General features: G+C 42.4%; 2 protein-coding genes across 2 annotated transcripts; both read left to right on the forward strand.

Annotated features, from left to right (window-relative positions):
- The first annotated feature begins 3 nt into the window (after positions 1–3).
- rad17 (RAD17 checkpoint clamp loader component) lies at positions 4–10,854 on the forward strand. The gene is made up of 17 exons (XM_024136175.2): positions 4–158; positions 516–610; positions 722–982; positions 1,077–1,157; positions 1,495–1,675; positions 2,034–2,176; positions 2,368–2,420; positions 2,530–2,655; positions 2,805–2,874; positions 3,188–3,299; positions 4,277–4,483; positions 4,812–4,906; positions 4,980–5,126; positions 6,114–6,242; positions 6,603–6,723; positions 10,264–10,321; positions 10,447–10,854. Exons 2-17 carry the CDS (start codon positions 566–568, stop codon positions 10,736–10,738), a joined length of 2,121 nt encoding a protein of 706 aa, XP_023991943.1. The 5' UTR covers positions 4–158; positions 516–565; the 3' UTR covers positions 10,739–10,854.
- Positions 6,768–7,414, forward strand: LOC139024006 (guanine nucleotide exchange factor subunit RIC1). The gene is made up of 2 exons (XM_070438341.1): positions 6,768–7,134; positions 7,276–7,414. The coding sequence occupies exons 1-2, from the start codon at positions 6,868–6,870 to the stop codon at positions 7,330–7,332; spliced, it is 324 nt and encodes a 107-aa protein (XP_070294442.1). The 5' UTR covers positions 6,768–6,867; the 3' UTR covers positions 7,333–7,414.
- Positions 10,855–13,146: the final 2,292 nt, after the last annotated feature.

The raw sequence follows: 13,146 nt of genomic DNA on the forward strand, positions 1-13,146 counted from the left end.
CGCGTTGGCAGAAGGACCTCAATTTTAAAGGGAAAACGCTCTCTGTTGTGGTGTTTTGAATCGACGTTTGTTATGTATTTGCGTTTCTATTACAAACGTAAGTTATAATACATGTGACTTTCAAAGTTTGGAATTACTTCAGAGGATGGCCAAGAAAGGTATGCGTACTTTGTTTCATTTATCTAGCTAGGTTTGTGCGTGAGAAGTGAAGTCTGCGTAGGTAGCTAACTAACTAGCAACTTTAGCTTAACGTTACTTTGTTAACTTGTTTGACAACTAGAGTTAGCTAGACTATTCGAAACGTTGGATGTGTTAGCTACTATTGTAGCTCTGGTGACTTAATCGACCTTATTCCTACTTAGTTATGCCACGTAGATGGCTATTACTCAGTAGCAAACTCAATTCCTAGCAAACGTTAGTAAAATTGGCGCTAGGTAYCTACGTTAGCTAGCTAAGCTAGTCTGTTTTCTGKATACGTTATGATATAAGCTAATTTTCTATTCCATCTTCCTCAGTCTTGCATTGACCAGCTGGCACCTTTTGTCAATGTGAAGCACCACATCTTATGATGTCAAAACTTTTTCTGAGAGGAAAAGTAGCCTCAAATAAAGTGAGTTCATGGTGTGCGAGTGTGGATGCGGGTCTGTGAGCGAGTTCAAAGTAGATCGCTAGCACGTTAAAAGGATGCACTGTCACTTCACTAACATCTCTCTCCCCCCAGCTGGATCGTTGGGTGGAGCCATCATTCGGTGAACACCTCGGCAATGCCTCCCTCTCCTCAGGCATTGGAGGCGTAGCCCTCTCTGGAGGTACCTGGGTTGGCAAGGCCCGGCCGTCCAGCACCGACCCCAACAGCAGCAAACGCCTCCGTAAGAGGAGGGCAGACCCCAACGCCTCCAAGCTCCAGACCTCTAACTCCACAGAGCCTGCACAGGGGGACCAGGATGAGCCCTGGGTGGACACACACAAACCCCACTCTCAGGTAACCATCCTGGGGGAAAGACTAGACCACCAGACCCCACTGGAGTGAAGTTGTGAATTTCATCACACACTTATCTCTGTTTGGCCTTGTGTAGGCTGAACTGGCCGTCCACAAAAAGAAGATTGAAGAGGTGGAGGATTGGATGAGAGTACACGTGGACCCCAAGACTGCAAAGGTTTGGCTCTGATGTTTTTAAAGCTCAAAAGATGGCTATTGATCACTGTTATGGCACTATGCATTCATCTCAGTTTTAGAGACACTTTTAGCACTTCAAATTCAGAATATTTGTGTTTTCAATTGAGAATAATACACCAAATCAAAGCTAAAACGTGGCCTACTGCTCATTTATACCAACAGCACCCCATGAAAAATCTGAATATATATATATATATTGTGCACGAGCACATTTTATTGCACCGCCCCACCCCAAACATTTTCCCATTTCTATGAAATCTAATCTAAACATAAGTTTTCTGAAAGCTCTCAGTACTCAAATTTTACTGTGTCCACAGGGTGGCGCTATCCTGCTGCTGACCGGTCCGTCGGGGTGTGGGAAGTCAGCTACAGTGCAGGTTCTGGCCCAGGAACTGGGCTACAGGGTGCAGGAGTGGAGCAACCCCTCCAGCCTCTCAGAGTACCGACCCAGCGCAGACCGCTCAGACCCTGACACTTACAGACAGACCTTCGACCCAGGTGAGAAAAACCTGGTGTGTATTCAGTGGCGTAAAACTTTCTGAACGTTGCAGATAGAAATTGATTGTGTGGGGCTGACATGATTCCTTATTCTACATAACAAACTATCCTATCTGTTTAGTACATTTTTGTAACGTTGCACCCTCCTAAACAGGCCCGAGGTCTGTCTGGACCAAACAGGCTAGTACCTCTATTTTGTGTTTTCCCGTTTTWGTTTTTTGTTGATCGTTCGTTTTATTGTACTGTATGTTCAAGAAGTAGACGCAATAAACGTCATTGGACAAATAACAGTTGGATTGCCAGCGTACATCCAACACATAATCACATGAACTTTACCATTTTCTTCCTTCCTCCCCAGACTCGAGGTTCAATGGTTTCTATGGCAGCTCTCAAACAGGCCTGTTCCAGGAGTTCCTTCTCAGGGCCAACAAGTACAACCGTCTGCAGATGAGCGGAGAGGGAGGGGCCTCGGACTCAGACAGGAAGCTCATACTGGTGGAGGTACAGTACACTACCTACTTAGTACCTAGACAGACAGTATCGTTGCCACGACAACACAGCACTTAAACGTTTACAGTAGTAAGAAAAGCTTTACGTATTTTTWTTWWWTTTTTTTTGACATTGAGTTCAACATTTGTGTATCTGGTGTTAATTTCTCTCTTTCTTTCTCTCTCGCTCTTGCACGCTCTCAGGACTTTCCTAACCAGTTCTACAGGCAGCCTGGGTCCCTGCATGATATTCTGAGGTGAGCTCGTCGTGTTTTGAGGGACTCACTGTGACTGCAGAAGATATTAATACTGAGGTTTTGTTCTGTATTAATTTGTGTGTGTATGTACATGTTCCTCCTCTGTCAGGCGGTTTGTGAAGACGTGCCGGCGTCCCCTGCTGTTCATCGTGTCTGACAGTCTGAGTGGAGACAGCAGCTCCAGACTGCTGTTTCCTAAACATGTACAGGAGGAGCTGGGGGTCTGCAACATCAGGTACTTCACAGTCAACTCTGTACACTAACCCAACACACTGCCCACTGTTCCCTAAACATGTATAGGAGGAAGTGAACATTAGCAACATCAGGCAGATTGTTGACAGGTTATCTTTCTCTAACTCAGTGGCCCTCTTCTTCTGTTTCCAGTTTTAACCCTGTGGCTCCCACCAGTATGATGAAAGTTATGAGCCGAATTGTGTCTGTACAGGCAGTAAAGGTAAAACAACATGTCTTTGTGTGCATGGGAGTGTATGTAGCCTAGTGGTTAGAGCATTGGGCCAGTAACCGAAAGGTTGCTGGATTGAATCCCCGAGCTAACGAGGTAAAAATCTGTCATTCTGKCCCTGAAKAAGGCAGTTAACCCACTGATCCCCGGTAGYCCGTTATTGTAAATAAGAATTTGTTCTTAACTGCCTTGCCTAATTAAATAAAGGTAAAATGTAAAAAATAATAATAATAATGTACATGAGTGTGTATGTGCTGTTCTTTTTTGGATGTCAACGTGTGTGTGTGTGTGTGTGTGTCCACAGAGTGGAGGAAAGATGTGTGTTCCTGACAAGGCTGCTTTGGAGCTGCTGTGTTCAGGATCCTCTGGGGACATCCGCAGTGCCATCAACAGCCTGCAGTTCTCCTGTCTCACAGGTGAGGGCGCCACACAACAGTTCAGTGGTCAGTCACCTGCTGCTCCTAATCCTGTTGACCACTGGTCTAAAATCAATGGCTTCCGAACCGTTTAGCATTGTGACACCTAGAGCTTTTTGGTTTTTGGTTTCCTAGACACATATGGCCTAGTCCTGGACTAAGACGCATATTCAATGGAAATTCTACATTTTAAAGAGCTTTTTTTTAGTCTAGGACAAGGCTTAATCTGTCAGAGAAACCGGCCTCTTTAGCCAGGACCCAGACTGAATTTGTGACTGAAAGGTAATAGACTACGACAGACCAGTAGTCTACTGATGATGAACTGCTGACTGAAAGGTAATACACCAGTAGCCTACTGATGAACTGCTGACTGAAAGGTAATAGACCAGTAGTCTACTGATGAACTGCTGACTGAAAGGTAACAGACCAGTAGTCTACTGATGAACTCTGACTGAAGGTAACAGACCAGTAGTCTACTGATGATAACTGCTGACTAAAAGGTAACAGACAGTAGTCTACTGATGAACTGCTGACTGAAAGGTAACAGACAGTAGTCTACTGATGAACTGCTGACTGAAAGGTAACAGACCAGTAGTCTACTGATGAACTGCTGACTGAAAGGTAACAGACCAGTAGTCTACTGATGAAACTGCTGACTGAAAGGTAACAGACCAGTAGTCTATGATGATGAACTGCTGACTGAAAGGAACAGACCAGTAGTCTACTGATGAACTGCTGACTGAAAGGTAACAGACAGTAGTCTACTGATGAACTGCTGACTGAAAGGTAACAGACCAGTAGTCTATTGATGATGAACTGCTGACTGAAAGGTAATAGACCAGTAGTCTATTGATGATGAACTGCTGACTGAAAGGCAACAGACCAGTAGTCTATTGATGATGAACTGCTGAAGTAATTCATATATTAAAGTTAGTGACCCACCTGTAAAGCTGTTCTCCACGGTTATAATCTTCCAGACCAGTCTATGAAGAAGGGGTTCTGGGCAGTGGAAAGGGGAAAGGCGACGGCGACCTCGTCCTCGTCGGGGAGAGCCGTTGTCAAGGCTGCGCGTGGGAAGAGGAAAGCCAAAGATGCAGAGGGGCGGGACAAGGAGCAGGCGATAGGGGGGAAAGACGCCTCCCTCTTTCTCTTCAGGGCACTCGGCAAGATCCTCTACTGCAAGAGTGAGTGACGGCAGTACATGGGGCAGTACATGGTGAAAGCCTATCAGGGGAAATAGCTTTTACCTGTCCAGTGTGAACGGAATAGAGAGATGGCGAGGAAGCCTTTTTCATAGCATTTAGATTCAGCAGAGATACAACATTGCGGAACATTCAGATAGAGATGTATTATAGAGAACAAACGTGCGTCTCTGACATGTAGAATAAGGAATCAGAACAGCTCTGTTCGTCACAATTGTAACAGTAATGTTCCACAATGTTACATTGCTGGGAGGAGGGGCTCTGTTGAAGTGGATGGATTTTGATTGGCTGGTGTGTTTATGATTGACAGGGGAGAGCCCTGAGGGTTCAGAAGGTTCCCAAGGACCCAGTCTGCCTGCACACCTCTCAGAGCACCACAGAGACAGGCTACTGGTGGACCCAGAGGTACAACACAGACCAACACATAGACAGACCTAACGTGTCATCATATAACCCCCACCTCCCTCTCCCCTATCAGGCTGTAGTAGAACGCTCCCACATGTCAGGAGAGTTCTTCAGCCTGTACCTGCAACAGAATTACCTGGAGTTCTTCTCTGATGTGGAGGATGTGGCCCGGGCCTCAGAGTACCTGTCTGATGCTGACTTCCTCACTGCCGAGTGGAGCGTGAGTAGCACTAGGACTGGCCTAAAAATTATTAGTAGACCTATGGCCTAAAAATCAAACATGGCCGATTTCACGATATGTATCTCCATTTTTTGTTTCATAACATTTTCTCTAAATTTGCCTTTTGTTGTACAATTTTAAAGGTAAAATAAACTGCATTTCAAACAGTCAGCAATAATCTAATGACTTCAGGGTTTGTGAAATTATACCTAGGCTAAATATAAGCCTTCCACAATCATAAGACCCACTAATAATGTAATTATTTGATCAAAATAGTTTAATCAGCTTTTTTTGCAATAATCACTGATCTGTCTTTCAAGTCTCTGAAAATGTCCTTTTTGTAAAAACAATGTTTTACCAGAACCTTGCATAATGCACATTCACTAATAATGAATGACTGTATGTAGCAGATATTATAGACAATTAACACCGGTCTCATCAACATTATGCTAATCGTTATATGTCTAGTTTAGTCCATTTCAGATCTATTTGCTAGCTAACAAGGCAGAACAGTTTTAATTGTGAACACACCCTTCTGTCKGTCTCTGTTTGATCAGCATYCRAGCCTGTCCACTTTGTTCAGATGTTGAAATCAAATCGCCTGCCTTATTTCTCAGAATGACCTCGGCTTTCCCAGTTCCTTTATAGAGTTGTGTTTTATCCTGATTGCACAAGTGGAGTGTGAGTAGCACTGTTCACAAACCAATACAATTCCTGGTTTTAAAGAATAGAGAAAACACCATTGTCCAAATGGACATGACAACTTCGAGCACTTGGATGTCAAAATGTCAGGACCATGAGGCTATGAAATATTTAAATCTAACATTGAGGCCTTGGATTGGGACACTGTCTCGTAGTCAAGTTTTTCATATGATGCCCCACTGGTATCATATCACAAGCAGTGCATATGCCTATTGAGTTACTGTTGCAAAACGTTTCCCGGCTAGCAGGCAGTGTCATTGTGTGTGTGTGTGTGTGTGTGTGTAGTCTCGTAGCACCATGGCGGAGTACGGCTCTTCTGTCGCCACCAGAGGTCTTCTACACTCCAACTCTGGTCACGTGGCTGGTGGCTTCAGACCCCTACACAAACCCAACTGGCTATTGGTCAACAAGAAGGTAACTTTAACACGCATACGCGCACACAAACACTTATGTACGCGCATGCACACGCATGCTTTCACAGTCACTCACACATATTCAGGCCCAAGCTCAAACCCAACTTGCTACTGGTCAAGATAAGGTGAAAGGTCAGAAGGTTATGAAGGAAACACTTTCACACACACATTGGGGTTGATAGCAGTAACATGAGGGGACTTTCTGAAGTCCTAATGTGTGTGTGTGTGTGTGTGTGTGTGTGTGTGTGTGTGTGTGTGTGTGTGTGTGTGTGTGTGTGTGTGTGTGTGTGTGTGTGTGTGTGTGTGTGTGTGTGTGTGTGTGTGTGTGTGTGTGTGTGTGTGTGTGTGTGTGTGATTTCAGTACCGCGAGAACTGCCAGGCTGCCCAGTCTCTCTTCATCAGTTTCTGCCTGACGCCTGTTAGTCTCCAGACAGAGCTACTTCCTTATCTCGCCCAGCTCAGCAACCCCTTGAGGAATCCAGGTTAGACACACGTGACGTGACCTGCATTGCCCTACAACCTTAGAATGAAAGATTATACACACACACAATCAAAGATTATAGAAATAGATAACCAGAACAGAAACATCCTCATCTTTGTTGAACCTTTTATTTGATAGTTTCCACATGAGCCCACATGAAAATATTCACATCTATATACACATCTATATTAACACATCTATATTAACACATCTATATTTACATCTATACACATCTATATTTACATCTATACACATCTATATTAACACATCTATACACATCTATATTAACATCAATATACACATCTATATTAACATCAATATACACATCTATATTAACATCTATACACACATCTATATTAACATCTATACACACATCTATATTAACATCTATATCAACATCTATACACATCTATATTAACATCAATACACATCTATATTAATATCTATACACATCTATATTAACATCTATATTAACATCTATATTAACATCTATATCAACATCTATACACATCTATATTAACATCTATATTAACATCAATACACATCTATATTAATATCTATACACATCTATATTAACATCTATATTAACATCTATACACATCTATATTAACATCTATACACATCTATATTAACATCTATACACATCTATATTGACACATCTATTCACATCTATACACATCTATATTTACATCAGTACACAGCGCAAAACACAATGATAGAAAACAAACACATTCTTCAGTAAAAGGTCCTCAGCCATCTGAATTTCCTTACGGCGAGTAGACAACTCGATTCAGCCACGGCCTGTTCTTTTTTTTGTTGAAGCGGATGGTCAGGGGCTGCAGCATAATTCTAATAATTTGTACAACGTAAATTGACCAACTAAACCCTAAAACAGATTGTATTTGAAAATAACAATAATTTCATACCTTGATTACATTGAGACACGATAACATATAAAAAATATGATTTGTGAGAGAACTTGAGAATGGATTTCCTAAATTAAACTCATTCCCGGTGACACACTTTTAGGGGCAAAAAATATCACTTGTGGGCGTTTTTGGACCTGTGGACCACCTGTTTCCAACCCATGCCCTAGATGCACACCATTTCTAACATTTTAGAGAGCCTTGGAGATTATTACAAAAGTGAGGTACAAAAAAAATACAAATGTAAAGCAGCTTTACCTAACTGAGTGGAGATGGACAGGATCTCAGGAGTTGGCTGTCCCTGAGACCCGGTCTGGTGTCTCAGGACGTCTGGAAGCTCTAAACAGAATGTCCTTTTTATTCTTGCTTGTCCACAGCAGCAGACAGAAGAGATCTGTCCTCCTCCTTACGAGGTTAAACACATGCAGATCACATTCAAATGAAGGACAGGGTCTGTTGTTTTGACTATGGTTATTAGTAGTGCAGAGGGCAGGTGGTTTGATTTGCATTTAAAAGCCGTGTCGCTCTTGAACCTGGGTTTGCTATTGCTACTAGTGTCTGACGACTAGGGGTGTGTCGAGTAGTCCAACAAAACCACTATTGAATCGGATATGGGCAATTTTCCTGACACGATTATGATCCGAGTATTTTTTGTGTGATTTATCTGTTAAAAAAATATATATATATTTTCAGGTGCCAGCACGCATTGTTAAATCAAGTGTGAGGTGATACATGTTGTGAATGGCTAGTTTGCCTGTCTAAAGAGAAGGGCGGGGCTGTATGTTGATCCTGCTGCTCTGATTGGTTAGAGCGAAGCTTTATTTCTCTGTCCACTCCAGGGCCTAAAATGAACCTTTTGGTCCAGCAGCAAAGGAGAATTGCTCACTAACAGGGATGTAAACAAATTTGTGCACAAAATCTGAGAGAAATAAGCTTTTTGTGTGTATGGAACATTTCTGATATTTTAATATTTTAGTTCAACATAGTAAGAAGTAATATGGTCTATTGTTTCATTTCATTTTTTTGTGACCTTAGTCTTAACTAAAATATCACAGATGAGACAAAAATGTTCCCCTGCCCTTTAAAGGGTTTAAGGTTACCTTGGTAACGTGACTCAGACGTGTTTGTGCCTGTGAGATTGAGAGTCTGACCAGTAGCAGCCTTTTCTTCTCTAACAGTTGAAACTCAAACAGTGAAAAATAACATAGCTTGTGAACAAAACAAGGTAAATAGCCAAGAAACACAAGAACAAAGTCTCACTTCAGTAGACTTTCGTTTCATGTAAATTAGACCAACTTTTATGCCTGTAAGGCAAGCAGCTCTTCTAAAATGGTATATTTCAATCCGCTCTTCAGGTGCGCACAGCTCCCTGCCAGGCAGTGTTGCAGCAGGAGGTCGGATAGGCTAAAGGATTCATAGTTCTTTTATGCGATTTAATTTACCAGCTATGAAACAAAACAGCCACTGCAGAATTTATTTGAATATGAATGTGATCATACTTGACTATTTCAATTCACAAATGCTAGTGAAATGCTCAACACTGTGGAGCCCTGACCACCCACCAACGTGGCTGGTGAAATAGACATCTTAACTACCAATGCCAAAATCAACCCACATTTGCCAGGTGGCTGGTGTTAATTTTAGGCATGGGCCACTCGCTTTGCTTCATAATTTCACCCGATCACATCTCCTCGCATGTTTACGGTCTGATCATTTATATCGATGCTGCCTCATGTTAGCCTGGTACTATGTTAAATCAAATGGTGAGGACGTTTGATACCATAGTGGGGCGATATTGTGGTCCCGTGTGGTCCCGTGGTCCCGTTTGATACCATAGTGGGGCGATATTGTGGTCCCGTGTGGTTCAGTTGGTAGAGCATGGCGCTTGCAACGCCAGGGTTGTGGGTTCATTCCCCACGGGGGGACCAGGATGAATATGTATGAACTTTCCAATTTGTAAGTCGCTCTGGATAAGAGCGTCTGCTAAATGACTTAAATGTTAAATGTAAATATTAGGGACAAAATATGAGCTGCCGATGAGCATTCTGATTTAGTGACAGCAAACTGTCGCTGCAAATCGAGGACACAGACATGCACCCCTCCACGCTGCTCATAATCTGCAGGTTTTTTGGTCTATAAACTTGCAGATGGGTGTTTTAACAACAATCTATTTAGACATATTAAAACACTTTCCAATCACGAGTATCAACCGACTATCAACTGTCAATTTACAGGTATGGCCAGGTTGGCACACCCCTACTGTCGATGTCAGTGACATGTACAATATGTCTTAATGAATATCATTGTTCTTCATTCAGTTTCCGTTTGAGGGCGTTAATCAAGGTTGCTATTAAGGAAACGAGCCACCAGACAGGTTTGATTAGCTTGCATGCTACTAAGATAACCCACCTGTAGCATGTTATGCAAGTCTAACTTGCTAAACTAACTGGAGTATTGTGTTAGAACAGTAAAGGGGTCTCCACCTACTGGGTGTGAAGGTTTTTGTTACAGCCCAGTACTAACACGTCTGACTCCCTCTCCCCTTCCATGTCTCCCTGTCCCTCTCTTTCTGTCCCCCCCCCCCCCCCCTTTCCTTCTCTGTCTCTCCCATACAGCTCAGATAGCCTTCATTCAGGATGTGGGTCGTCTTTCCCGCAGAAAGTTGCCTGGCAGGTACATCACCAATAAGTGATCTTTTACTATATTTGCACCATATTGGGAAGTTGTCTTCCATATGTTCTATGCCACTGACCTCCTTTAAAAAAACATTGTATTCCTCTCTCTCTGCATCTGTCCAGGTTGAAACTGGAGGCTCTGACAGACAAAGACCCAGGGCTACTGGAGTTGGACAGTGAGGAAGAGGAGGAGGGGGGGCTCGTGTCTTCATCTGTCGACCCAACCTCGGGCACCCTCTCTGGGGAGACAGGAGACGAGGGGGATCCCTCCCTGGAGCCTCTCCTACCAGGCAGCCAGGGCCCAGGGGCTGGGGGACCAGATGGAGACCTCCCTGCCTCCCAGCCTCAGCCCACGACCACCTCAGCCCTTCTGGAGGAGGACGTAGTCATAGAGGAATATGACAGTGATTTCTGATTGGCTGACACTCTAATCACAGTACAGAGACTTCTGATACATTCACCTCCCGCCTTTGTGATTGACAGAYCCGACGTTCCAATAACAGGACTTCTAACATTGTCCGGCCCTCCTGCCTTACTTAAAAACTGTGATCACTTACAGGACAGAACAGAAGAAGTTTGCGTTCGTTGGTATTATAGGTCTGACTGTCACTGTATCTGTTATTGTTTCTTATGGTAATGACTGTAGTTTTCATGTCAATGAATGTCTGGTATTATTCATTAGTGTTTTGCCTCAGTGAGTTCGGGGGGGCAAATTACATCCCAATTCCTGTCTGATTCCATATCTGAACAAGTGACTTATATTGAAATGGAATTGGACCTGACACAATGATTTYTTTGAAACATGTATTAACAAAACACACATGACAGATGTTGTGGCTTTATTGCAGACTTTGTGTGTTTGTTAGGGTTTATTTATTTGTGTGTTTAGAGCACATATATTTAGTTTGGCTTTAGAACTGTTGAGAACTTGGAAGATGTGTACAGTGGTAGGTAGGCTTAATATACCTGCCTGGCTTTTCAATTCGATTTTTCTTCATCCTTGTCTTTTTTGTAAATGACCGTGCCAAGAGTGCTTGGCAGTGAAAGGTTAACATTCACCTCTCTCTAGCTTCCACTGAATCTGGAAGAAAAGGTTACAAAAAATTGTGGCCTCCATCTTAACCCAACGGAAGAGTAAAACAGAAAGTGAAATAAAGTATTTTGTTAAAATTGAATGTTTCATCTGAGTACAGAAATAATGTCATCCAAGTCTCTTCCATTTATGGGTATCATATCAGAGAACCCCAATATGGCATAACAATTATCTTTAAGATACCTATAGAACTACAGCAAGCAAAGCAGTGAATAACAGTAATCATTTAAACAACTATCAATAAGTGTTTTATGTTAGATCTTATTTTACTTTATTTAACCTTTTATTTAACTAGGCAAGTCAGTTAAGAACAAAGTCTTATTTACAATGACGGCCTAGGAACAGTGGGTTAACTGCCTTGTTCAGGGGCAGAACGACAGAATGCATACCAATCGTTTGATCTCAATCAGATTCATGGAAATATGCATTTAGATATTTTTGAATGACTTTTGTGAGAAAATGAGAGCAGATGGTGTTATTAACAAACTACAGTGTATATAGACTTCCTGTATTTCTTTTAAATCAAAGCAGGTTCTGCCTAATGGCGCAGTTTTGGCCGCATGATCCATTTTTCGGATTATTCAGTTACCCATCCTATAATGCAAGGGACTTTCACTGGTGACGGGGGGGTCACGATTTGCTGGCAGAGACAAATGAGTAATCAATACTTATTGAAAATGAAAAGGCGCAACGCTCGCTCACCGTAGTAGCCTATGTGCACGTTGAGTCTTTTCGATTAGGATTACATGTTTTATTGTACTTCGACTCACGTTGGTTGAACGTCCTCCACTTCTTTCCATGATCAATATTTATTTACAGACTCCGTAGTAAACTACAGTCTAATCAAATATAAGTTTTATTTTATATTCAAGTAAACTGCTACGTGATTCTCCGCCCATGTAGACGGCCTAGTCTATTTCAATGAGACCACACATACTAGGCACACTTGAACTCTCACGCCCATCTAGGAGAGGTAGAGCTACTGAAGTTGAAGCAGCGAATTCTGAGTGTGTGAATGATGTGAAAAATATGTGTTTTTAATCCAGTCGGTAGGCTAACGCACACAAAGCAGAAAGAGGACCATGTCCAAATAATCTGTGACACAACAAAAATTATTTTCAATCCCAAAGTCGTCTGTCTGACCGTCCGCTCCCGCTCACAACATAAAAAAGGCAGGCATCCTGTGGGAATGCAGCCCTCTAGTGCAGTCAGTACACAACACTATGCTAATCATGTCTTAGCAGGATCAGATGGTGACAGMAGTCCCAGCAGGGTCAGACAGCCAGGGAAGACCAGTCTATGGAGCTCAGATGAATTTGCAGTATATTAACAATACCAGTGAATGATACAAAGTTCCTTCTTGAATTGATGGTTAGAATTACAGTAGCTACATGACAGCAGTTTAAATCTACAGTCTGGGATCTGGGAATAATGGTAATTTCAATTAATGAACCATTGATTCTATTCTTGGATAATATAATGTACACCAAGGTAGTTCTTTGTCATGCCTCATCTTAAGAGGATCAGATAGTGACAGGGGTCTCAGCAGGGTCAGGCAGCCAGGGAAGACCAGTCTGTGACGGAGGTGAGGTGAATTTTTGCAGATACAACACTTTATTCTCTCTGCGCAGCAAACTATTTTAAGGCAGTCTGACAAACATCCAAAGTTGATTTCCAAACTGTATCAAGGGTTGATATAGGCTTTTCCCAATGACACAAAACATGTCAAA

The sequence above is a fragment of the Salvelinus sp. IW2-2015 genome, unplaced genomic scaffold (assembly GCF_002910315.2).
Source record: "Salvelinus sp. IW2-2015 unplaced genomic scaffold, ASM291031v2 Un_scaffold793, whole genome shotgun sequence".
In the NCBI taxonomy this organism is placed as follows: domain Eukaryota; kingdom Metazoa; phylum Chordata; class Actinopteri; order Salmoniformes; family Salmonidae; genus Salvelinus; species Salvelinus sp. IW2-2015.